Below are 24,584 nucleotides of genomic sequence, written 5' to 3'. Positions count from 1 at the left end.
GTTTTCAGTTAACCTCTTACAAGATCCATGTTGAAAAGAACTGTTTCCTTTTTTTTTTTTTAAATTACAGGGGGAAAGGTGCACTTTGGGTTTTTTTTCTTCTTCTGTTTAATAAACGTTCTCTGAAATGAACTTCTGTTTCCATTTTAGAACTTGTATGGAAATACTCCTTTGAATCCCACACAAGAATTGGTACTGACTTTTATATCCTATATAGGCTGTGGCCTCTCTGCAATTTTCCTTTCCATTACTCTTGTGACCTACATAGCTTTTGAGTAAGTACCTCTTCAACTAAGCTGCCATTATTATTCGATTATGATTTTTTGTAGTCTTCACTGCAAAGTTGTTTCCAGTACTATGGATTCTTTCTCTGTTAATGATACACAAATATGTCCAGTTTACCTGGAAGATTTTGATTCAGTCTTCAGGAATCTTAATCTTGTGAACAAGTGAATTAATCCTGAGGCTTTATGTAATAAGAATTCAAAAAGTAACATTCTGAAATATTTCCTAAGGGATTATCAGAAGTGTGAAGGAATGTGTTTTAAGATGCAACATACATAGAGCTGAATGACAGCATTTTTAAACACATCTGTGTTGTTTGCTGGAATGTTTTCTTGCACTTAAGCCTTAACTATTGAATCCTCCACAAAGCAAATCCTCCTGAAAGTTATTCAGCACATGTTTATTCTCTCATTATCCAGTCATCAGGGACTTACTTGTCTCTACCAAGGCTTTAGATGCCCAGTCAAAGGCCTAGTCTATCTCAGCAATAAAGAGCTGTTACATCTTGGTTTTTGAAAGTACTGTAACAAGGAGAAGTCCAACATACAATGTAAAAAGAATAATCATGGTACTAAACTCTTAAGAATCAAAGTTATTGTTTGTATTTTTACCATATTATAACAGACTTCATTCATAGATACTGTATGTTTGGAAATCTTTTATAAATTACTCTGAGTATAAATGCAATATATGAAGCATTATATGTGAATAAAAATACATAAATAACTTTTCTTAGTATTTGTGCACTAAGGACTGCAAAAGAGGAAGTAAGCCCAGGATCCATAAACAATTGATATAATCTCACTAATTTGCTTTTTTCCTTTAGGAAAATCCGGAGAGATTACCCATCCAAAATCCTTATTCAGCTGTGTGCTGCGTTACTTCTGCTCAACTTAGTTTTCCTCCTTGACTCATGGATTGCGTTATATGATAAACGAGGCCTCTGCATTGCAGTTGCAGTATTTCTTCACTATTTCCTCTTGGTTTCCTTCACTTGGATGGGCCTAGAAGCTTTCCACATGTATCTGGCCCTTGTGAAAGTCTTTAATACCTATGTACGGAAATACATTCTTAAATTTTGCATTGTTGGTTGGGGTATGTATTTTTGGTTTCTGTTTTTTTTCTCCTTTTGGATGCTAAATAGATAAATCCTCTTAGCAAGTATTTTAGTGAATGTGACACAGTTCAGAGTTGAAAATAAAACAGTTATTAATTCTTATGACTTGCGGTGACCAGATATGCATTATCACTAAACCTGATCGTATATATTCCACCTTTCTGCAGTAGAGAACTCTCCCCTAACTGCAGAACTGAGACAGCTGCAATGCAAACTGATAATGGATTTTCCATGTGCAAGCACAATGGAACCGATTTTGAATGTGCATACTTCCATTTCCATTTACAAGATGGCATCTGTTGTGTTTTGAAAAGAAATGCCAATGAGTACATATATTTATGTACTTATATTTATACTTATATATATTTATGTAGTTATGGGATAGGACTGTTGCTAACAAAAAGCAGCAAAACAGATCTAAATGGATAAAGGAGAAAGTGGTTCTGGAACTGATTATCTTCTGTAGTAGTTGAGTAAACACGAGTGAAGGCACTAAAATCAATAGAATCATTTTCTTAAAAGAAAGAAGAAAAGTCAGGTATCCTGTACTTGATGCTTGGTTTAAGGTTTGGAAGTAGCTGTGGAACAGAACTCTTATTTCTTTGCAGGTTGTGACCTTGAGCAGTTTGAATGCGCCAGTTTGTAGATGCTTTCAGACAGTTAGTCAACAGAATGCAACACACAAATTTCAGAAACAAGTTGTAGATTGCACAGAAAATTATATAATTTCAAGTCTTCCTAATACTATCTTTGTCATTTTTTTCACTTACACATTTACTCATATTCTTTTAGGGTTACCAGCAGTAGTTGTGTCCATCGTGTTGGCAGTATCACCAGATAATTATGGACTTATAACCACTGGGAAGGTTTCAATAAACAGCCCGGATGAATTGTGAGTTATAGGGAGGTGCTTCTTTGGGGGTGGGTAGGAGGGACGTTCTATGAAATTGTTTTTCTTTAAAATAAAGGTGGGAAAGGGTAGGAAGCAATGGGAGAGCTTTGAAATGGTACAGCTCTACAGTATATCATGCGTTTTATGGTTATTGCCTATATGATAGCTAAACACCTTTATCTCATGTTTTATTTTACTTGATTTCTGCTTCTGTTAATGATTGACATATTGTTCCTATGTTCTAGCTGCTGGATTAAAAATAGAGTTGTCTTCTATATTACTGCTGTGGGATACTTTTGCCTGATATTCCTGATAAATATCAGCATGTTCATTGTGGTGCTGATCCAGCTGTGTCGTATCAAAAAGAAAAAACAACTCGGCGCTCAAAGAAAAACCAGTATTCAAGACCTTAGGAGTGTTGCTGGCCTCACATTCTTACTGGGAATTACTTGGGGATTTGCTTTTTTCACAGTAAATGATGTGTTTACTTATCTCTTTACCATTTTCAACACTCTGCAAGGTAAGTTTACCTTTCACGTGACAGCCCATTGCATACAATATAATGAACAAAGCATTTGGAAATGGCATTTTCTTGATGCAGCAATAGAGATGTAACTTTGATATGTGCTTTAACTTGTTAATTTCATTAGAGGTGATACTGCTTTACTGTAATCTTAAGTCACAGTTGTAACAGTATGGTACAGGAAAGCCAACTACTATTTACAGGTATAGTATATTTATAAAGATATTTTTACAGTATATTTATAGATATCATTTTTAAAATCAGATACCACTGGAAATTTAAACCAAATACCACTGGAATTAACTGTATTTCTCTGGTCAACAGATCAGCTGCAAATACATAGATATTTAAATGTTCACATAACAATGCAATTAATGTAGTGAAAACGGTATCATTTCTCCTCGTACCCCTAAGGCTTAGAAGTGAGGTGTGACATTCAACAAAGGGCCATTGAGACAGGCAAGACTGCAACATCTGAAAGTTAGTGGCCTAAGCCTTAGGCATAGCCTGCAGTACTTAAGAATATATAGGAAGTAGATACGAAAGCATGCCCCTTGCGAAGGCCAGGATTCTTCTGAACATATCCAGAAGCAGAGTTTTAGAGGCTGCAAAAGCTTTCCTATAAACAGGAGGTACTATAAGTTCCTAGGCTTACCTAAGTATACCTCAATTGGTATACTTAGAAAATCCTAGCTCAGTATATATATGCTTCCCTATTTGCTATGCTGATTTTTGAATAGCTTCCTCTATGGTAACTCGAGGGATTGTCTTGAGCTAACACAAGATTAGATTCTACGTGGTCAGAATAATCTTTTATGTGAAACTAAATTCCCCTTTTAGCCAGTTTTAAGTTAGGTGCTGGGTAGGTTTTGATATTAGAAGCAATAAAGGTGCATTTTTTTAGGTGCATAAGATTTCATTAAGCTTATGCCATTATTTGAAAACTGTCTTTGAAAATGGTGTAGAACCATCTGTAGACAAGCAATTAGCTACATTCCAAAAATAATCCTAAAAGCCAAAGTTAAGAAAGATATTTAAGCAAAGAACGATGGGAGTATTTTTATTCAGGGTCCTCAGGGACACATTGCAGCTGGAAAATTGCACCAAGACTGAATACTACTTTTCTTTAACAGGAGGGTGATGATGACAACAAACTTTTAAGGAGGGAAAGTTAGGTCTCACATTGTGTCAGTTAGAATTGAATGAACTGCAGACAATGAGTCTGTCATGTGACACTGGCAAGAGAAGAGGATGAGCCCCATCCCTTCTAGAAAATAATTGGCTTTGAATTTGTGGTAAATTGGTACCTATTGTTATTACCTGTTATCTGTTACCTATTACCTAAATATGAGCTACTTTCTTTGTATGAATGCTCAAAATTTTGTAATGTTACTGGTTCTATTACAAGTGGTGGTTAACATTGGCTGCTAATAGAAGGTGGGAGAGTGTCAAAGAATGTGCTGACAACTGCGTTGCCTGACAGTGTTGTATCATACCCTTTGTTTGATACATTGATTTGAATTCCTTTACCAAAAACATTACGTAAATTTCAGGATCCACAGACTTTTTCCCATCTTAATTGATAGAAGGAAACTTTATGCACTTTGTGGATTTGATTGTATTTGTTGTTTTTTGTATTTGTGTGTGTAATCCCTCTAGTCTATGTAAGGGAAAAGTACAGTGTTGAGAGTTGTAAACTTTTTCACCAAAGAAAAGTGTCATTACTTTTTATTGGAAATTTAAACAAAATGAAAGAAAAACAAAACACTGATCATTAAAAAGTAGTAAAAGTCAATTTTCCAACTTTATCTAACATTATTCCTTTGCAGGGTTCTTCATTTTTATCTTCTATTGCGTAACAAAGGAGAATGTCCGTAAACAATGGAGAAGATATCTCTGTTGTGGGAAATTCAGGCTGGCTGAAAACTCTGGTAAATATGAATTTATTTATTTGTTTAACTTGTGTTAAATTCTTAATGTATTAAGAGCCTAATATTTTGTAGTACTTGAAAATTATAATCTGCAAATCGTGTTGCTGCTGTTGCAGTTCTAATTTATTACTGAAGGTGTAAATAAACCTCTAAAATTACAATCTTTAAAGGTGGTAGTTGATGCAGTTCTTACATGCTTATGTGCTCTTGCATTAAGATGTCAACTCCAGTTGATCTCTTCCACTGCAATACAAAGGCATGTCTTTGCAAAAGATCAATTACAAACTGTAATACGTGTTCCAGCTTCTGAGTCAGCTGTAGTTTTTACTAGTGACTTCTACAAAAACAAGGTGAAACATAGTTTAAACCAAAAAAAACCCTGTAATTGATTTCATTGTTTTGTTATTCAGTAGTTGACTTCTTCTAAAGCTATATACTTTTTACACTTTAATTTAGACAGTCAACTGTACTTTAGTTATTTTTCTTATCTGCAGTTGTAAAACTATGACAATTGGTTGCTTGTATTAAAAGGGAGAAAAGAAAAAGGAATTAGATTTGACTAGTTTTAACATCAAGATTCGTGAAGTAAAGCCTTGTTTTTAATTCAGTTGCATTATTTACTATATTTTTGTGTATTGCTTGTATAAGTTGTGCTATTTTCTGTAACATGTCTATTGTAGACTGGAGTAGAACTGCTACTAATGGTTTAAAGAAGCAGACTGTAAATCAAGGAGTATCCAGTTCTTCCAATTCCTTACAATCAAACAGTAACTCCACTAACTCTACAACACTGCTAATGAATAACGATTATTCAGTGCACATGAATGGAAATGGTATGTATAATGCAAAATAGTATAGCTAGTATTTTTCTTGACTTAAAACAGAAGTGCTAGGCTCTTTCTTGCTAATGTAAAGTGAACTGTTGACAAAATACTATTCACAAGCACTGGAACAGACTGCCCAGGGAGGGTGTGGAGTCTCCTTCCTTGGAGGTCTTCAAGACCCACCTGGACACATTCCTATGAGACCTGATCTATGGACCTGTTTGAGCAGGGGGCTTGGACTAGATGATCTCTAAAGGTCCCTTCCAACCCTACCATTCTATGATCACAATATTTCAGGATGTCCTCACAAATAATACCACATATCTATTTTAGAGAACTAAAGAAAAAGTTTTAAAATATCCATTTTAGCTTACTCAGTGAGAACTGTGGATTCATATGTCATATAGTAGGTAATATTCATTATTACAGCATTTACTTACCAGAAGCTGTTGTTACACTTTTCTCATCACCTGAATCAACGACAAAAGACTTCAGGCATGTCTTAAAATAGTTAATGTTTTAAACGTGATTAAAACAAATATTGCCTGAAAAAGAAAGAAATACAGGATAATCATATAGCTTTAAAGAATGAAAGAAATAATATAGGAGGTAATGTGAGGAAGAACATTTATGGAATGCTCACATGGAAGCTGCTTATGAGAGAAGTAAGAGAAATAGAAGCTGTAACTTATAAAATCACCTCAGTGAAGAGAGCACTGTGGAGAGGGCTGCCTCACTGCTGGCTATAAAGTAACTATTGAAACAGATTTTCTTTATAGGTCTTTATTTCCCTTGTAGAGTTTTTAAGGATATTTTTGCCTAACAGAAATACAGCTTTGTTGCCAGAAACAATTCTTCGGAAGTAAAATTCTCTATCCTTCGTGTTCTAACTCCTCTGTACTCCGAGAAGATGAAACAGAAGTGTATGTAGCACTCCAGACAACTTCTCTTGCAAATTGGTGTGTTTTCTTTGTCTCTTGACAAAACTAGATATCAATCTCCACTGAATGTACTTACTAAAAAATGATCTTTTTTCAGTGAACGTCAAGTTTTTCACAATCTCAATGGACATGTCATGCTGCTGATTTGAACTCTTGGTAAAGATCATTTTTGAAAGAGAAAAATAACTTTTAGACATCACAGATTTATAAGTGGAGCAAAAATCCACAGGACACGGGACATTACTCCTGTGTACCTGAGGTGTTTTTCCCAATTGATCAAGAGTTGAGGCTACAAAGTCATGTCCTTTTTTCCTGGTATATGCTGTCAGAAGACAGCAGATAATCAATGGGATCATCTCAGCAGATAATCTCTTAGATGTGCAGAGTAAAAGCAGTCAAATTAGTATGTGTAGCTCCTTTGACAGGTTACTGACCATTTGGATGTACTAGCTGCATATTGTAAAAAAGATCACAACACCTCAGGAAATATAATTTGGACACGCCCCAAACAGCCTTCCAAATTGAGCTTGTAAAATTAGTCTCTTCTTTTTTTTTTGTTGTTGTCATTCCTTTGTAAAACTTCTCTGTTTGGATACCACACAATGCAATAATGAACATACTTTCTATCAAACAGATAAGTTGAGAACCAGAATCTAGTAACTCACTGTTACCAAATACAAAGCAAGGCAGTATTTTTAGGTAGAAATAATACTTTCCAAAGAGAGACATTTTCAGGCCCCAAAGCCTGCATGAATTGTAGGGGTTTTTTCCAGCTACACCAGTTATTCAGATGAAGGATGCCACCTCTCCCTGCAGCATTTGACATGCTTACATACAGTTACAAAAACATTTTGGCTACTTTTCTCAACAAAAAGATCACAGAAATGTTTCATTGAACTTGTTTGTTTTAATAACTGAGTGAATGGTCCTGATGTGGAACTTTCTGGAACAAGTGTTTGTTGATTTGGGTAGTATTTTAGAATGAGATGCAAAATTTATGGTCTAAGCCATTGAGCAATGCCCGTTTTGTGGGATGCGCAGCGGTTCTGTCCTAGTTGATTCACATAATTAGATCTTTCCAGTGCAAGGGACTGTATGTACTGTGTCAACAGCTTCTGTGACAAAGCAGCTGAAAGAACTTTGACAGAACTTTTTTCCTATACGCTCACAAACACAGATGTTTCAAAAGATGTTTTCACTTCATCTCCTCTTGTATTTTATTGTATATTTTGAATGCTGTGAACCCTGTAGCACAGCCTCCATTTATATTGAAAGAGTTATAATGATAACTTGCCTGCATAGTTTGTTTGACTAAATAATTCTTCTGCATCTTTAGGACATCCATGAGAAGAGACTAAACTTATGCTTGGATAGGGTTGATCTTCCCAGCAAAGCTCTTTGAAACAGTTCCTTACACTTAGTTTTCCAAACATGAGGCAGTTGTAGCTCAGAAGGGTTGGGCAAAAGTCTCCAAAAATAAAAAGCACGTTTTTAAATTGGTACAGGGATAAAATGAGAGTCCATGAACTCCCTACGGTAACTGGAAAAGTGTAGGAAACTTGATTCTACATCTTTCTGACAGGGGATGCCCTTTTTTCTTCCAACAGGCCATCTTTCCAATGAGAAGAATGGTGTCTCTTTCACTGTACAGAACGGTGATGTGTGTCTCCATGACTTTTCAGGCAAACAACATGTATTTCAAGAAAACGATGATACAGGCAGCCAAAAAAGCCACATGTCACTCAGAAGGACTTCAAGGAGAGGAAGCCTAAGTTTTATTGAGAAAATGTGATTTCCTTTTAAACAGTACATTGTTTTACAGTGTGAAATAGAGATTTCCTTTCAACAGTTTTACACAATGTGAGCAGACCAAGAACTGATTTTATTTAATATATGGTACTGGAACTTCAAGGCAGCCATGCAGTGGATTGACAAGGACTATTAATTATTTAAAGAGAGAGGAAAAAAAAGAAGCTACTATTTTGACAAAGTATCTTGGATGTCAAATTACATCTGGTATATTTCCATTTTGATTCTTCATTAGAGATATTTTGAGGTGTTTTTTTACATTTAAAGGAAAGTTTTCTTTAGACTTCTTTCATTACAACTAAGTTTATATGGCTATAACGCGTAGTAGTATAAGGATGTTATCTTTAAAAACGTTAGCTACACTGTCTTCAACCTTTTGTACATTGTATTAGTAAGCTCTCTAGTGATGTACATAAACAGAAGCATATCAGCCTTTAAGCATCTTAATGATACTTTTATGTATATGATTCTATGATACTTTTATATTTATTTCTTGTAATATAAATTTAAATATTCTTATGTATAGAAAAATAATTGGTGTTTTGTTTTAACTTTTATTGTAAGTTTGTGTTTTTTCTTTAACTGAGAGAATTAACTTTACCATAGAACGAAGCAGGAGTTAGTTTGTTCAGTATGTGGAATCACTTACAGTGGTTTGAATATTTTCACTAGATACAGAACTGTAAATACAGTGTCGGTCTTGAACCTTTAGCAACCTCTTAGTTCGCCACAGAGGGACAGAACCTGGGTATCATCAAATCAGAATGAGAGAGGGATCAATAAAGTAGGGAGTAGGTTATTAAAGACAATGAAGCTACATTAGTGGCTTGAGTAAGTCCCTAGGAGCTTTTACCGTTGATTTCGGCAGGTTGATGTTTTATCTTGAGTGGTGGTTCCAAGGATTAAACACACTGCCATTTCCCAGTTGCAATGATAAAGGAAACAGAAGTGTTACTTTTTGAAGAAAAAAAAAAACCTACAGAGAATAAATGCTAGCTGCTGTATTTATTAGCCAAGAAATTGTTTCATTGTGGCTGTTTTGTAAGGGGCAGTTCTTGAGTTACTCTAATGAGTATTTTGGCTTGTGCTTTGCTTAGCCCTTGGTTGCCAAGCCAAATCCTGAGGCCTTAGCTCAGTAATTCCTGAAAGAAAAATGGATTCCTTTTGTGATATTTGTCTGAAAAAGATGAATTTTGGCTCTTCACGCATAACAGCTGAAAGCCCATCCAACATTTTGAGGATTCTTCCTGAGTAGAAATTAGCTGGAGCCTTGGTTGTGCCTCTTCCTCCTGACGCAGGTGTGCAGCTGTGGCCGTTACTTTTTTCCCCTTGTGTTCTTGGGAAAAGGCTGGATGATCCTGGAGCAAGAGCTAGAACAAATGTGTGCCACATTGCAGAGTGCCAGACCCTGTGAAGGGGTTTTTTTTGAGGCAACTGCAGGCTGGAGGGGGGCAAGAGCTTTGCTTTCCCAGAGGAGGCAGTAGGAAGCCCTGAGAACACTCCACTCAACAAAAAGCATGAGTTAAATGCCTCCTATCTGGGGCTTAGTTGTAGCTGAGCAACGGAACCTCTTTGGTACTCAACCTTCTTGTGGCTCTAACATGCAACAAGGGGGTTCTTCCAGTCACCTGTGGCCACGACTGCTCTGAATATGCTTCCACAGTGAGAACTGAAAGTATTTGTTGTGTTTATCCACAAAGGTTTAACTGCATGCTAATAAAAGACCATACTGGAATGCTAGTAGCTGGAATGCATTTCTGTGAACGCTTTAACCATTTGGCTAATTGCCTTTGCACTGTTTCTTGTAAATTTATTTAATGTTCTTATATTTATATTTTCAACTGTAAAAACAAAGTAATAAATTTACAGCAAGTACAACAAGTGAAATACATAAACTTTGTCTTTTAGAGAAATGTGTTGTTATACTGGCCTGTGTTACAGTTCTTCAGATTACATGAGCTGCAGTACGTCATCTCTTGGAGAACATGCTGACATAGCTGTTCCATTTATTATCTTCCACATATTTTACCTTTCATGGTTCTAGAAGATCTGTTGTTTTTAGCAGAGAAAACCCGGACATAAGTCTGTCCAGCAAGTGCTTGCCCTCAAGTCTGCTGAAGCTCTTCCACAAGAATGCTGTAAGCAAAAGCACCTAGTTGAGTTTAACTTCAGTTAGTGAATTCATAACGAAAATGCATATGCCACTGTCGCTGGCCTTCTCGGAGTCTTGCTTTGGTTTTATTTTTACACACTAATGTATGTTAGTATTCTTTTCATCTCAGTTGAAGAGAGTCTGAGCGAGTTGGGGCTGTTCTCCCCCTGGGGAAGAGAAGGCTCCAGGTCGATCTTAGAGCAGCCTCCCAGTATCTAAAGGGGTCTACAAGAAAGCTGGAGAGGGAGTTTTTCCAAGTGTATGTAGTCATAGGAGAAGGGCCGATGGCTTTAGACTGAAAAAGAGGAGATTAGATGTAGGGAAGAATTTCTTCCCTGTGAGGATGAGGAGGCACTGGAATAGGTTGTCTGGAGAGGTTATAGCTGTCCCATCCCTGGTTGTCTGGAGAGGTTATAGCTGTCCCATCCCTGGAAGTGTCCAAGGGCAGGTTGGATGGGGCTTTGGGCAACGTGGTCTAGGGGAAAGTCTCCCTGCCCATGGCGGGGGGTTGGAACTAGATGATCTTTAAGGTTCTTTCTAATCCAAACCATTCTATGATTACATGATTCTGCATTTGTCAGTTGATATATTTTTGGGAGTGGGGAGTGTTTTCTGACTTGCCACTTAAAAGCATGCACATACTAGTAAAATTTTGCACCCTTAGCAGTCTATTATTTCGTCTCTGTAAGTATCATCATAAAGCTAGCCAAAAAAACGTTTGCATATTGGGTATCGTGGTGTCCTTTTGGTACTTGGCCTCTTGTGCACTGCTAGCAGTTCAGTCACAATACCTCAAAGATTGGTAACAGCTGCAGCCCCTTCCCAGAGCACAAAGTAAAATTCTGTGTATCAGGTTGAGGCAGCAGAGCTAACTTGAGGACATAAACAGGGAGGTTTTAAGCTTAGATAAACAGCAATGTGCCACGTACAGCTGGCACCACTTTGCTCAGCAAAACAGTTCCCCAAGTGTACGCAATTTTCTCTGTAAAAAGTAGAGCCCTGACGCAGGAAGCTGGCGCAGAGCTTAGGAGAGAGTGAACTGAGGACTGCACAGCCATAGGGCACTAAAGTGCAACTACAGAGCTCTGGCTGCTGAGTCAATGACCCTCCAAGGAGCACCCTGCCCTGTCCCCACAGAAATGCTGTCTGATGGCTACTGCTTAACCAACACTGATAAGGCTGTTTTTCTCAACCACAGCTATCAGTTACACAGTCCACAAAGTACACACAGAAATGAAAACCTACAAAATTGACTCTGTTGATGCTGTAATTTCACATGAAGAAAAAAAAGAAGGCAACAACAAAATAATACTTTCCAAAGCATGAATGAATCCCATGCCTCCAGCTACTCTGCACCATCCTTTCTGTGCTTCAGCACCCATCCACACTCGCCATTGCTGTTCTTCCTGCTGCCAAGAGCACATTGAGAATTCATGAAAGACTTTGCAATTTTTATGTAATACATGTGAGTTTTTTTGGTTTATTTCTCCTTAAGTCTCTGTCACGTTTCAAAGTCCTGGTTCTCTTGGCCCAGCTTCCATTCTTCCTCATTGCTGTTGTCGATCCCCACTTGGGAACATGGGTGTGAAAGAGGGAACCATGCAAGGGCAAATCTGTTCAAAAGTGTATGTTTCCTAATGCCCCTAAGGAATGACAGGTTTCTTGTTTCTTTATTCAGTTGGAAAGCCAAGGCTGCGGTGTGAAGACACCTGATAAAGTCTTGCATTTTTAGGGGGCTTTGCATTTTATCAGATCTCAAAACTATTTTTAAAGCTGGGGGGGGATGGGGTGGGAAGGAAAAAAAGCTTCCAACAAATGTTCTGGCCTTTTGCTTCTTCTGAATTTATGATGTATAAAATCACCTTTTATTGGTGGGTGTCAGGAGGTTGGGACATCCCTTTTTTCTATTGTATTTAGCAACAGGACAAGGGGTAACAGGATGAAGCTGGAACACAAAATGTTCCATTTAAACATAAGAAAAAACTATTTCACTGTTCAGGTGAGGGAGCCCTGGCACAGGCTGCCCAGAGGGGTTGTGGAGTCTCCTTCCTTGGAGGTCTTCAAGACGCGCCTGGACATGTTCCTATCCAACCTGATCTAGGTGAACCTGCTGCTGCAGGGGGGTTGGACTAGATGATCTCTAAAGGTCCCTTCCAACCCCTACCATTCTGTAATTCTATGATTCTATGACTTGACACTTGTCATGCCACGCTGGTGCCACTCGGCCTTGCCAGTGTCCCAGGGGCTGCGGGGCCTGCCATCACTCGGGCTTGCCCTTCTCCTGCCACTTCCTTGGGCAGCTCAGACAGCTGCAAACACCGCAGGGAAAACTCCGCTGGTTCTTCAGAAAAAGCTCAGTTTGGGAATTCAAGCACCCTGCTCTCACGGAAAGCGGCCCCGAGGCCCTCTGAATGCCCAGCCACCTCCCGCGCCTGCTCCCCTTCACTCGGCCGCCGAATCAACCCACGCACCCCTCAGCCCTCTTCCTCTCCAGCCGCCCCCCTCAACCTGCCGGCGGCCAGCTCAGGCGAAGGGAGGAGGTCGGGTGCCCTGCTCCGCCCCGCTCCCCTCCCCTCCGCTCCGCCTTACCGGCGGGAGGGAGGCCGAGCCGCGGCACCGCCCGCCGCGCAGGGCAGCCGGCTGGGAGGGCGGAGGGAGCCGCCATCTCTGCCTACCGCCGTGCCGATCGCTCCTAGGGAGCGGGGGTGGGCGGGCCTGGCAGCCCGGGCCGGCTGAGGCGGGAGGAACGGGGCGGCGGGCAGGCCGTCCGACTGTGGAGCGATGAGGAGCCGCAGCAACTCGGGGGTGCGCTTGGACGGCTACGCCCGCCTGGTCCAGCGGACCATCCTCTGCCACCAGGTGAGGGCAGCCGCCGCCGCCGCGGGACGCCTGTGTGGGGCTGGGAGCCCTCGGCGCCATGGCGCCGGCCGGGGCGGGGGGCCCGCGGCGGAGCGGCTGGAGCTGCCGGGGCAGCTGACCGCAGCCTCAGTACGCAAGGGGTACGACGGGGCTGGCGGAAGAAAGTATGTCGTCTGGCCGGCGCATAGCATTGTTTCCCCTGGCCGAGAAGGAGCGCGGGGGAAGCCAAGGCGGTGCGGATCCTTGAGGGTGCTCGTCAGCGCTGATATGAAAGCAACTCTGAGCTTGCAAACAATAATACTGCCCGTAGAATGTGTTCACGGTCATATAATACACACCCACCCGCTGTAAGGCTATATGTGTACACTCCTGTAACACCGTTAACTCCCAGTAATGTTGCTCCCCATCGGGGCCTCTGAAATATGCCTGTCAGCATCAGCTCGTTGTGAGTCCAGGACCGGGTGAGGGTTCGGGGTGGTACTTTGTGCGGTATGTGTGTGCAGCCGTGCACGTCCAAGAGATTCCCGTCCCCGGCCTGGTGCCGGTACAGCTTGTGCAGCGTTGGGTTTAGCATAGCGACTTCTCCTCGTGTGACACTGCCCGGGCACTGGCTCATCTGGCAGGGCTGCCTGCCTGTGTGAGCAGTGAAAGAACGAAGATGTCAGGGCCGGTAGGGAAAAACTCTTGCCTCTCTGTGTTTTTTGGCCAGCACATTACGCATAAGCATGTAGCACAGTTGTGTTCTGCTTAGCGCTGTCTTTGCCCAGGCAGGCTCTGAGGACACAGAGTGCCCTGCAGTATCATGTTGCAGTCAAAACAGTCCAGTAAAGTTAAAAGATTCTGGAAGGCAGTGAAAGAAGAGATCAGGACCCAAATCTGCTTAGGTCGGTAAGATTTTTGTTGCTGTTGTTGTGCACGCAGGCTCCAGATACCAGTGTGTTAACGTTTGTGTACTAATTATTGTAAACTCATTAGAAACAAGTGTATGAATGTGGGATAGGCAGTGTGAGAAGATAATTTTGCTCTCTCACTGTGCTACGGTGCAGGAGATGCTTTGAGTTGTGCTGCCATCTCTGCCTTTTGTCTGTGGGATGACCTTGGATGTATCTCTTTGGCTTCCAGTGCCTGCCTCGATTTCCATGTTGATAGGATAAGGATGCTAATAACAGCCTCCATTAGAGAAGAGATGGAGCCTCTGAGATCCATAGATCAAACATGCCCCATGAAAGCTGTATGTTAATGACATTAATATTGTTAACAATAAGAAAAAAGATAATACAGGAGTTTATACAAGTGCCTTAGAATTTTGAAATTGCTGTTTATGCTTGGAGGTATGTTCATGATTCAGTGCTGCCGTTTCCACTAAGTGCTCAATGCTGGAGAGAATTCAGAGGTGGGAGAAAGAGATAAATGAGTTTTCTAGAGTGTGTGGAAAGCAAGTGACAGTCTAGCGGTCAAGGCACAATAGGGCCTAGAGGGATGCTGCAAGGCAGGTTTCTGGATTTATTTTCTCTACTTGTACTCTTTATAGTTTTCTACTGCAATGGACTGAAAATTACTAGTGCTTGCTTGGGCAAGTTAGGGTTGTTTTCTTTGGGCCACGTGCAGCCCTGTTTGTTTTGGGAGCAGAATAGCCCATGGTGAGATGATCTGGGCTGCTGCTTCACTGCTGCATGTGCCTTAGAATCATAGAATCACAGAATGGTAGGGTTGGAAGGGACCTTTAGAGATCATCTAGTCCAACCCCCCTGCAGAAGCAGGTCTACCTAGACCAGGTCACATAGGAACATGTCCAGGCGGGTCTTGAAGACCTCCAGGGAAGGAGACTCCACAACCCCTCTGGGCAGCCTGTGCCAGAGCTCCCTCACCCTCACAGTGAAATAGTTTTTTCTTACGTTTAAGTGGAACTTTCTGTGTTTCAGCTTCATCCCATTACCCCTTGTCCTGTTGCTAGCTACTATGGAAAAAAGGAATGTCACAACCTCCTGACACCCACCCTTTAGATACTTGTAAATATTAATAAGGGCTCCCCTCAGTCTCCTGTCTTCTAGACTAAACAGCCCCAGTTCCCGCAGCCTTTCCTCATATGAAAGATGTTCCAGTCCCCTGATCATCTTGGTGGCCCTGAGCTGGACTCTCCAGAAGTTCTCTGTCCCTCTTGAGCTGAGGAGCCCAAAACTGGACACAATACTCCAGATGAGGCCTCACCAGGGCAGAGTAGAGGGGGAGAAGAACCTCCCTTCTTGGTACCTTTCAGTTCACAGCCAGGGAGGGGAATTTAAGCCATAAGTTTGCTCAGGAGTAGCCTGACAGAAGAGCCAGAAGGCATTTAAGATACTTCGGAGGGACTGCCACTCAGCACAGGGGTGATGTGTGGCTGTGACACAGGCATGCCTTCTTTGCACATTTGGCACCTCAGCTGGTATCCTCTGATGGAAGGCAGTAACAAGCTTGTGTTCACAAGGGTGCAGCAAGGAGAACACATAGTGTTCTCAGGAACATTTTGCTTTGATAATAAGGTGTTTAGTAGACCAGGGGTCATGTTTCTTAATAGCAGCAATCGATCTGACGTTTATTCTGATCACTCTAAATCAACATCATTTTAGAGGCAAGTTTTACTTTGTAATATGTGTGCTGCCAAGCAGAGATCCATTCAAAGCACAGGTCTGGACCCCTCAACAGGGCTGAGTTTTCAGTTTGCACCACTTTGCAGGATGGATCAATTTCTTGTTTTGCAAGCATCGCAGTCTGCTGATCAGTCCCTGCAGCATACACAGTGATAGGGACAATCCTGAAAGGAGCTGTACAACGAGGCTAAGGCCAAACTACTGACTCCTGTCTTGTGCCCTTGAATCGGTTATACTGGTCTGCTGCGGCATGGGATCTGCCAGCTATTGTGTGTGCCTCTGGGGACAGGAGCCAGAGGGATGCTTTGATGCTGTAGCTGAGCAAGCACTGAAGAGCATCACCAGAAAGTTGTTCTCAGCTTCTTGTTATACTTGTTAATTTGAATAAAATTAGAAAGAATTGTGCATCTTAATCTTGTTGACAAAACAGCAGAACTTAATGTCTTATGCATTTTAAGTATTGCTGGGGTACTATAAGAGAAGAGCCTGTGGAGCTGATAAGGAAAGCACATCGGGCATACATTTATGGGCAGCCTCTGTTGTGTTACGTCTGGTTTCACACAGTCTATTTGCAGACTTTGCTAGAGCTTACATCAGTTTTCCTCTGACAGATCAACAAGATAGATGCAAATTAAATGGACTTTCAGGGAGATGCTAAACGTGGGCTTACTTGTACTGCTGCTTTGGTTTGAACCCTGCTATTTTTGTGCCTGTACTGCTGAAGTTCTTATTAGCCTACAAACCGGGATTATGTTATGATTTTCTTTGGCTCCAGACAAACTGATAGTCTTAAAAATGAGATCAGGCATGATACAACAATTTAAAGTCTTAGTCCAGCAACAAGCTTGCTATTGCAGTGCTCTCAGCTCACAGCGCCTGTGAGTGCTGGTAAAATTCTTTGCTCTGTGGACCAGTAATGTGCAGTGTGATTTGCAGGATGAGACACACTAGTCCAATTAACAGTCACTGTGTAGATGTAATGCTTTGAAGTACTGGCAGAGTGAAAACCCCTTTGACATCTTTGGGGTTAAGCACACTCAGTGTTTTTTCGGGTTCTTTAGCAATGTGTAAGGGTTGTAATTTTCATATGATTTCAGTAGCTATCAGAAGAAGAGTGTTGAAGCTTTTAAGAGTAAATATTTTCTAAAGAACCCTCCCCAAAAATGCTTAAAATATTAATTAATTTATTGTCTTTTTCTGCTAACATTCTGAGTGTGCTAAGGAAACCCATTAAAATGTTGTCAGTCCACGGCAACCAGCCCCAGTGACCCCCAAGAGCTGGGACCTTCTGTTAGATGAGCCAAAGACACTGAAATGGTGATAACTGACCTTGAGTGTGCTTGATGCAGCCTGTTGAAGGTAGGCACGTCCCTCCATGGGGACTGAATGGCCTTTTAAATTCTTGCGTGGGCTATTTTTCTGGGATTTCTGTCTCGGTGCTTGGGGCCATTTTTATTTTGCAAGTGACAGACAGCCCAGCATGGAAGGTGGTAAAAAACAAACAAAAATGATAGTTTCTCAGGCAGCAGGCCTGTCTCTACCAAGCCAGGGCTGCAGGTACATAGAAATTTGTAGTGCTGCATGGGAGGATGGAAAAAAAGTGCCCCTTAAAAATACTGGGAATGTGCTGTCTGCCTCCTGAAATCCTGGTTTTTGCAATGCAGATGCAGTGCTGAACTAGGAGTGGGGTCTCCTTGCTTTCACTTGCTTTTCTTCTGTAACCCCTTGGTGTGATTTTTCGAGTTCAGAGCGAATTTTTTAAGCTCTTTGGGTTCATATGTGCTCCTTACCCTAGCAAATAGATTAGTAGGTGATCCTGCTGTTACCATTTGGTTTGTGGGGACCGTGCTGAGGGACTGTTCCAGCAGAACTACACGTTTCTGCTCTCAGCGAGCCACTAGACATTGCAGTATTTCAACCGTGACAATAGCACTGACTCTGCCCAGTCATGTGTATCAGGCTGTCACCCGAGTCTTGTTCAGTTGTCACGTGCAAAGCCCAGGAGATTGTAGCTAAAGCTCCTCCCCCTCAGAACCTCTTTCTTCAAAGTAACTACAGAAGGAGGTGAGCGAACCAGTGTGAGAAATTGGTGTATGTGTTCTTTTTAATTTTACTTATTGTAATCTTTGCTCCTTGTCACACCAGCCCTGGCAACTGGTCTTTTTTGCCCTGGTGTTTGCTCTAAAGGCTTGATTTGATTGAAAGTTCTATCGACCTCTCTGCCTCTTTTTTTTTTGATAGTGAAGAACATAAAGTCTTCAAAAAACAATGATAAGTGATGGAAATTAGTGATGTAAAGAAAAAAATAATGGGGTATTTGGGATGCAAGAGACTACTCTGTGTGCTGCTTTTCAGACACGGCTACTTTTCAACACCCTTAGAATTTGTCTTTCTGTACGTTTTCCAAAGGAGGATATAAAAAAGCTTTTCATGCAAAGGCTTTAGCTGTCATAAACCAAGCAGGTAAGTAAGTAGAAATACTTTTAAAATTTTCTAGAAGGGAAGTAGTTTTTTTTTTACTTCCTCAAGATTATGCCAGACAGTTGCACAGAGAACAGCTCCCAGACTTTGTTTTTAACAACTCAGTACCCTCTTTTCCTTACAAATACATTTAAGTTCCTGTTTTCCCAATGTATTTCAAGTTTTACTCAGTGACTTAGCTAACAATCCTGTGTGGATGAGCATTCCCACGTGGGTGCCATAAGCTTTATACCCTGAAGTGTTCAAAGAAAGTTTGCATTTCACTTGGGTGAATTTGGGAAAGAAAGACAAGACTAGACCTAACTTCTGTTGCAGAATTGTGAGCAGCCACCGTATGCAATCAGTGTGAAATCATCTTTGCTTTCTCTTTGTTTCATTACACTTTGATAAGGATAGGTGAGATTTCAGGCAGTAATGTTTGTTCTTATTTCTTCTGACGTGGTTAGAATCCAGTCACGGGACTGCTTTCAGCTGGTACGGACCACAAGGATGCCTGGGTACGGGACAACGTCTACAGCATCCTGGCCGTGTGGGGGCTGGGGATGGCTTATCGGAAGAATGCGGACCGGGATGAGGATAAGGCCAAAGCCTACGAGCTTGAGCAGGTATGTCAAAGTCTGGTATAAACCAGACTTAAAACAGTTATGCTATTTTGTTGGTACAGTAGTGGTTTTGAGCAGTGTGTTCACATTACTGCTGCATCTAGGATCTGGCAGGGTTTTCCCAGCTTGGAGTGTGTGTCTTGTTCCTGTCATGTCAATATCCATGCAGCACAGGGTGTACAGCGTTCCCAGCAGCCTCCTGGCAAGCAAGATGTGGAGAACTGTGTCAGAGAGGCTAACATCTGAGTTAAAATGTAAATAAACCAAATACTTCTAGGCATCAAACTTCCATCAGTTGTCCAATTATTGAAAATCAGGCTTCTCATAGACTTTATGCAAGCCTCTCATTAAACCTTGAGGTCACTTGTGAGATGTATTATGAAGCAGAAAATCAAGCCTAGGTTGCTTGCATCCTAGGATAGCAATTTATCTGCTAGACCGTTCTTCCCCACAGGAAGAAACGTGCCAGCTAAAGTAGCAGTCTTTGAAATGTTCACTTTGTATCATCACATGGGAGTCATACATGGTGCATGGATAGATGTGATGGAGCCAGGCAAAGCAACAATCTCCAGGCTGGTAAGACTCACCTGCTGGAGAACTGAAAGGGGGAGAAACTGACATGGTTAGGTTTTATAATCTGCAGCAGGAAAGGGGGATATCAGAACTGAGAGTATAGAGGTGGGTTATATGGGAAGTGAGGGAGTGTTAGTGTCAGTGTCCTGTGGTTGTTTTGAAGGCACTGGCTAAATTTTATGCTGACACATACTGCTCAAACCAGGGAGGTCTGTGGTGACAGAATAACCTCGACTCAGTTTGCGTGATCATTATTTTGAGGCTATAATAGGTCTTGGTTAAAAAGATGGGGTTGACTTCTTCATTTAAGACAAAATCTTGTGCTTCTCTGTATGTACTTGCTGAAGGCCCTTTCTTTATGTTAGTTGCCTTATTTCTGTTGCACTGTATAAAAAGGGGAAGAGGTTCCATAGGTTTTCCAATTATGTCAATGTCTTACTGTCATCTACCAGTGTTCCTTGGATCTACCCCTCTAAAAATTGTCGTCATCATTATTATTACTCTTACAAGATGTAGCATTCCTCCTACTTCCTTAGCTGGATAGAAGGACCACAGGCTGTTATTCCACTGGTTATTGAGAGTCTTTGGGAAAAGATTTCTTTTCCTAGGTAGGAGTGTGGGAATATCCTTTGGCAGAATGTTAGTAGGGAACATGAACTTTGTCACTTTTGAATGTTGCTTGTGACATCTGGTGGGGTTGGACTTATGAGAGTGTCACTGGTCTGTTTTGTTCCTGCAGAATGTTGTGAAGCTGATGCGGGGACTCTTACACTGCATGATGAGACAGGTAACATCATATGTTGGAGCTGAACGTGTTGCATTTACAAAGCATTTAATCTGAAGCCTATATCCCTCGTGTTTTTTCTGTAAAGTGGGTTTTTTGTGTTTGTGTAGATGGTGGTGTGGGGAGTCTTTGCAAAACTCCGATCTTACTTGCACCTTTTTGAGATCATGCTTGTAGCAAAAAACCCCGTTTTTCCCTTTGCAAATGGTTTTTTACCAAGGTGCATACCTGTAACCAAGATCTGAACTCAACAAGGTAATTTTGCCTTACTCTTTCCTGAAGACATGTGGATTTAGCTGGAGCAAAAAGTCAGAATTGCGTTTAACCAACCTGATCAATCAAAATGCACTGGTGGGAGACTTCCAGTTTCTCCTCAACTAAGAAACATTGTTCATTTTGAAATAGTTTGGAGACTTTCTTTCAAAATGTTTCAGATTTGAGATTTGTGGTGTTTTTTAGGTCGGGAAGGTAGAGAAGTTCAAACACACACAGAGTACCAGAGACTGCCTACATGCCAAGTATAACTCAGCAACTTGTGCCACGGTTGTTGGGGATGACCAGTGGGGACATCTACAAGTGGATGCAACTTCCCTTTACCTGCTCTTCTTGGCACAGATGACTGCATCAGGTAAGCACAAGATATTTAGAAGATATTAAAGATATTTAGTTCTAGCTTCAAAGACCTTTACATAGTTATTACTCAGAAGAAAGTGATGTGACTTGAGATTTTATTTATATAGGTTTCTTCAGAGTGGTGGCATGCAGTCAAGTGCCACCAGTGGCCTCCGAGTTCCTCTCATTGCTGGCACTGTTTTGTCTTGTGCTCTTCTCCACTGTACTTCGCCTGTGAGGAGAGGATTTGTTTCCTTATGTGTTTTTCTGTCCTCAGAGCCCCTTGCATTTGAGTGCTGGTTGTCCTGGTGGTCCCTTGGTAGAGCGCCAAGTGGGTGGGGAGCTGCAGGAATTGGGATACATTGCTCTTGGAAGCAAGAGCTGGCTCAGCTTTATCTGCTTTGTAGCCACCATGTCTGAATATCACCCTCCCAGGAGTGGTTTTCAGTTGATCTTTGAAACCTGTGTGTATTGGTGGCGTTTGAAGTATTTGATCAGCAGTGACTATTAAGGCTTGCTGCCTGATTTTTTTACTTGTTCTTTTGAAACCAGCATGACTTTTTCCATAGATTTCAGTGGGAAGGAGCTAGTAGCAGATAAAGACAAGCATGAAATTCACTGATGAGAAAATATTTCAATTCTGATACATCATAATTACTATCTTCCCTTTTAATCAGGGTTACGTATTATCTTCACCCTCGATGAAGTCTCCTTTGTTCAGAATCTTGTGTTTTATATAGAAGCTGCCTACAAAGTTGCTGTAAGTAGTCATTTGTATATAAATCACCTGAACACTGCTCAGATGTGGGTGCAAAATAATTTATTGATGGAGAGGGCAAATACAGACTTCTTTTTCCACGAGAAGAAGGCAGAACCTGTCAGTACTTTACATTGTGAGCAGCATCTTTGGAGATGATGGGAGGACTGTGGAGGATTCGGATGCATTAAGAAGAGTGTAGCCAGCAGGTCAAGGGAGATTCTTCTCCCTCTCTACTCTGGTGAGGCCTCATCTGGAGTACTGTGTCCAGTTCTGGGCTCATCAGCTCAAGAGGGAAAGGGAAGTGCTGGAGAGAGTCCAGCACAGGGCAGAGCCACCAAGATGATCAGGGGAATGGAACATCTTTCATATGAGGAAAGGCTGCGGGAACTGGGGCTGTTTAGTCTGGAGAAGAGGAGACTGAGGGGTGATCTTATTAACATTTATAAATATCTAAAGGGTGAGTGTCAAGAGGTTGGGACATCCCTTTTTTCTACAGAAGCTAGCAACAGGACAAGGGGTAATGGGATGAAGCTGGAACACAAAAAGTTCCACTTAAACATAAGAAAAAACTATTTCACTGTGAGGATGAGGGAGCCCTGGCACAAGCTGCCCAGCGGGGTTGTGGAGTCTCCTTCCTTGGAGGTCTTCAAGACCTGCCTGGACATGTTCCTGTGTGACCTTATCTAGGTGACCCTGCTTCTGCAGGGGGGTTGGACTAGATGATCTCTAAAGGTCCCTTCCAACCCCTACCATTCTATGATTCTATGATTTAGAGCTGCCTGGATGAGGTATTGCTTTATAATGACTTTTCCTTTATTGAAAATGGATAATATTTCTTGGTGTCACTTTAAAATCTTATGGGCCTTTCCAAACAGAGCAGTGTTAACAAACTTTTTGGAAAGTGGTGAATTGAAAGGAACACAGGGAGAAGCATGCACAGGGGGAAGGATAAAGGACTTCTGTGTATTTTATGGAGACAGTGATTCATGATTGTAAACCTGATACTTCTGGGGTGTATTTTTATGTGCTGCTCTTTAAACATGAGGAGGGGCTCTTGGGAGACTTGGAGCTTTGTTGTTTGTTTGTTAAGGTAAATCATTTCATGCAGGGATCTGGTTTTGTTGTGGGACAAGGGAGAAAACATCAGTTTTGTATGTAATCATGCCAGTTTTTTCTTTATGATGTTGTTTTTGCAGGATTATGGAATTTGGGAACGTGGTGATAAGACAAACCAGGGCATCCCTGAACTGAACGCGAGCTCCGTAGGAATGGCCAAAGTGAGAATGTCTTCCTGACACCTCCTTCATGGCTGTTCTATCATACTGAAGGGTTCTCACAGACTTGATGGCTTCTTTTGCATAGGCTTCTTGGTCGCTGTGATAGTTAACCGATTGTATAAGACTCTTTCTTTGTGTGTGAGTGTATTTTTTAGTGTAAAATCCTTGAGATAATGACTTTTATTGAAGAACCTCAGCACAGTTATTCCAGAGATTGCAGGAAGGGTACCAGATTCACTGAGGCATGAATCAGATTCAGTGAGGTACAGTCTCATAAAGTGGCCTCTGGTTTTCTATCCTTCCTTCTTATTTCACCAGCCCTGGTATTACATGTGATATTTTCATGGTAAGATTAAATCAGATGTAAATTCTGGAAAACAGCAGAATATCAGTGTAAGAAATTATTCACAAGTAATTTAGAGAGAAAGATAAATTAACATATATTTTAAAAAAGCTATATATTTCTGGTTCCCCCATAGCACAAGGACACAAAGTTACTAAGTGGAGCTCAGAAGGCCATAAATGTAAATGTATAATTGTCAGCTACCTTTTCACCTGGTACCTGAGAGGCTTAAGCCAGATATCACTAAGATCAAAGGTGTAGTTGCATTTCCATGGGATTTACTAGTTACCAAGATTCTGTGTGTCTGCAAGAGGGAGAAACTGCTGTTCTTGGCCACAGTTCAGGTGAATAGTGATGGGGCAGTGTCTATGGAGGAGATTATTCCTTAGCTGTCCAGTGTGAGATATTTTGCACGGAATAGTCTGGCACAGGTTGCTGTGGTCTCTGCACAACTTCCAGGCATGTTGATATCAGGATGATGTGCAGAACTTGCCAGCTTTGCTTCTCTGTGACTCTGTGCTCAAGAAAAGTGCTGTTCAGGGTGGGGACTCAGGGAAGCAGGCTGGAGGCCCTGCTGCAGACGATGGGGTAGATGCTATTTTTGGAAATCTGCTTCAATTTTCCTTCTTAACATTTCTCTCCCATACCTGCTTTGCATGGCTACTTATGGCAGAAGTACAGCACAGAGCGTACGCCTTTGAGTGGATCTCAGTCCCTTTTCTGCACCATTAAGGCTGTCCATGATGCTGGCTGTCAGTTCTTCAAATAGGGCTCTCTGCTGCCATCAGGAACATCTGCTGCTCTTTTACTCAACTAGAGATGGGCTCTGCAGAGCCAGTAAACCCATGCTTGTGTTGGAAGAGGAAAAATACCCTTGCCTCTCTGCAGAGAGATAAGGCAAACCATGCTGTGCAACCCTTTCTTTGTCAGAGATTAATGTTACCATATATATATATGTATATATGAATATTCATTTCTAAGGCAGGCTCTGCTAGCCTGGCTCTGGTGGTCTGATCCTTGCTGCCTTCCTGCCACATACTCTGTGTTGTGCTGCACACCCTACTTCTGCTAAGCCAGGTTTTGTAGCCTACTTGGTTCAAGTTGGAGTGCCCAGATGGATTTGGAGATTGAGCTGATACTGTCTTCACTAGATGAATGGATAATGGCCATGATGGTATGCAGTGATTCACTC

The 24,584-nt window shown here is 41.5% G+C and overlaps 2 protein-coding genes across 5 annotated transcripts in view; both read left to right on the top strand.

Moving 5' to 3' along the window:
- The window catches only part of ADGRG2 (adhesion G protein-coupled receptor G2), a 55,198-nt gene extending 44,963 nt beyond the window's left edge, over positions 1–10,235 (top strand). For all 3 annotated transcript variants that reach the window (XM_061999357.1, XM_061999347.1, XM_061999338.1), the window contains 7 exons: positions 151–275; positions 1,112–1,380; positions 2,195–2,294; positions 2,540–2,814; positions 4,647–4,748; positions 5,429–5,581; positions 8,121–10,235. In XM_061999357.1, coding sequence (XP_061855341.1) covers positions 151–275; positions 1,112–1,380; positions 2,195–2,294; positions 2,540–2,814; positions 4,647–4,748; positions 5,429–5,581; positions 8,121–8,305 — 1,209 coding nt within the window. In that variant the 3' untranslated portion in view covers positions 8,306–10,235. The remainder of the gene's footprint in view (positions 1–150; positions 276–1,111; positions 1,381–2,194; positions 2,295–2,539; positions 2,815–4,646; positions 4,749–5,428; positions 5,582–8,120) is intronic.
- Positions 10,236–13,198: 2,963 nt separating this feature from the next.
- Positions 13,199–24,584, top strand: part of PHKA2 (phosphorylase kinase regulatory subunit alpha 2) — a 48,079-nt gene continuing 36,693 nt past the window's right edge. For both annotated transcript variants that reach the window (XM_061988578.1, XM_061988577.1), the window contains exons 1-6: positions 13,199–13,333; positions 18,888–19,046; positions 20,356–20,403; positions 20,860–21,028; positions 21,690–21,772; positions 22,969–23,049. In XM_061988578.1, coding sequence (XP_061844562.1) covers positions 13,256–13,333; positions 18,888–19,046; positions 20,356–20,403; positions 20,860–21,028; positions 21,690–21,772; positions 22,969–23,049 — 618 coding nt within the window. In that variant the 5' untranslated portion in view covers positions 13,199–13,255. The remainder of the gene's footprint in view (positions 13,334–18,887; positions 19,047–20,355; positions 20,404–20,859; positions 21,029–21,689; positions 21,773–22,968; positions 23,050–24,584) is intronic.

This window comes from Colius striatus, chromosome 1, assembly GCF_028858725.1.
Source record: "Colius striatus isolate bColStr4 chromosome 1, bColStr4.1.hap1, whole genome shotgun sequence".
NCBI classification, from domain to species: Eukaryota; Metazoa; Chordata; class Aves; order Coliiformes; family Coliidae; genus Colius; species Colius striatus.
This window is presented reverse-complemented; position numbering and strand designations above follow the sequence as displayed.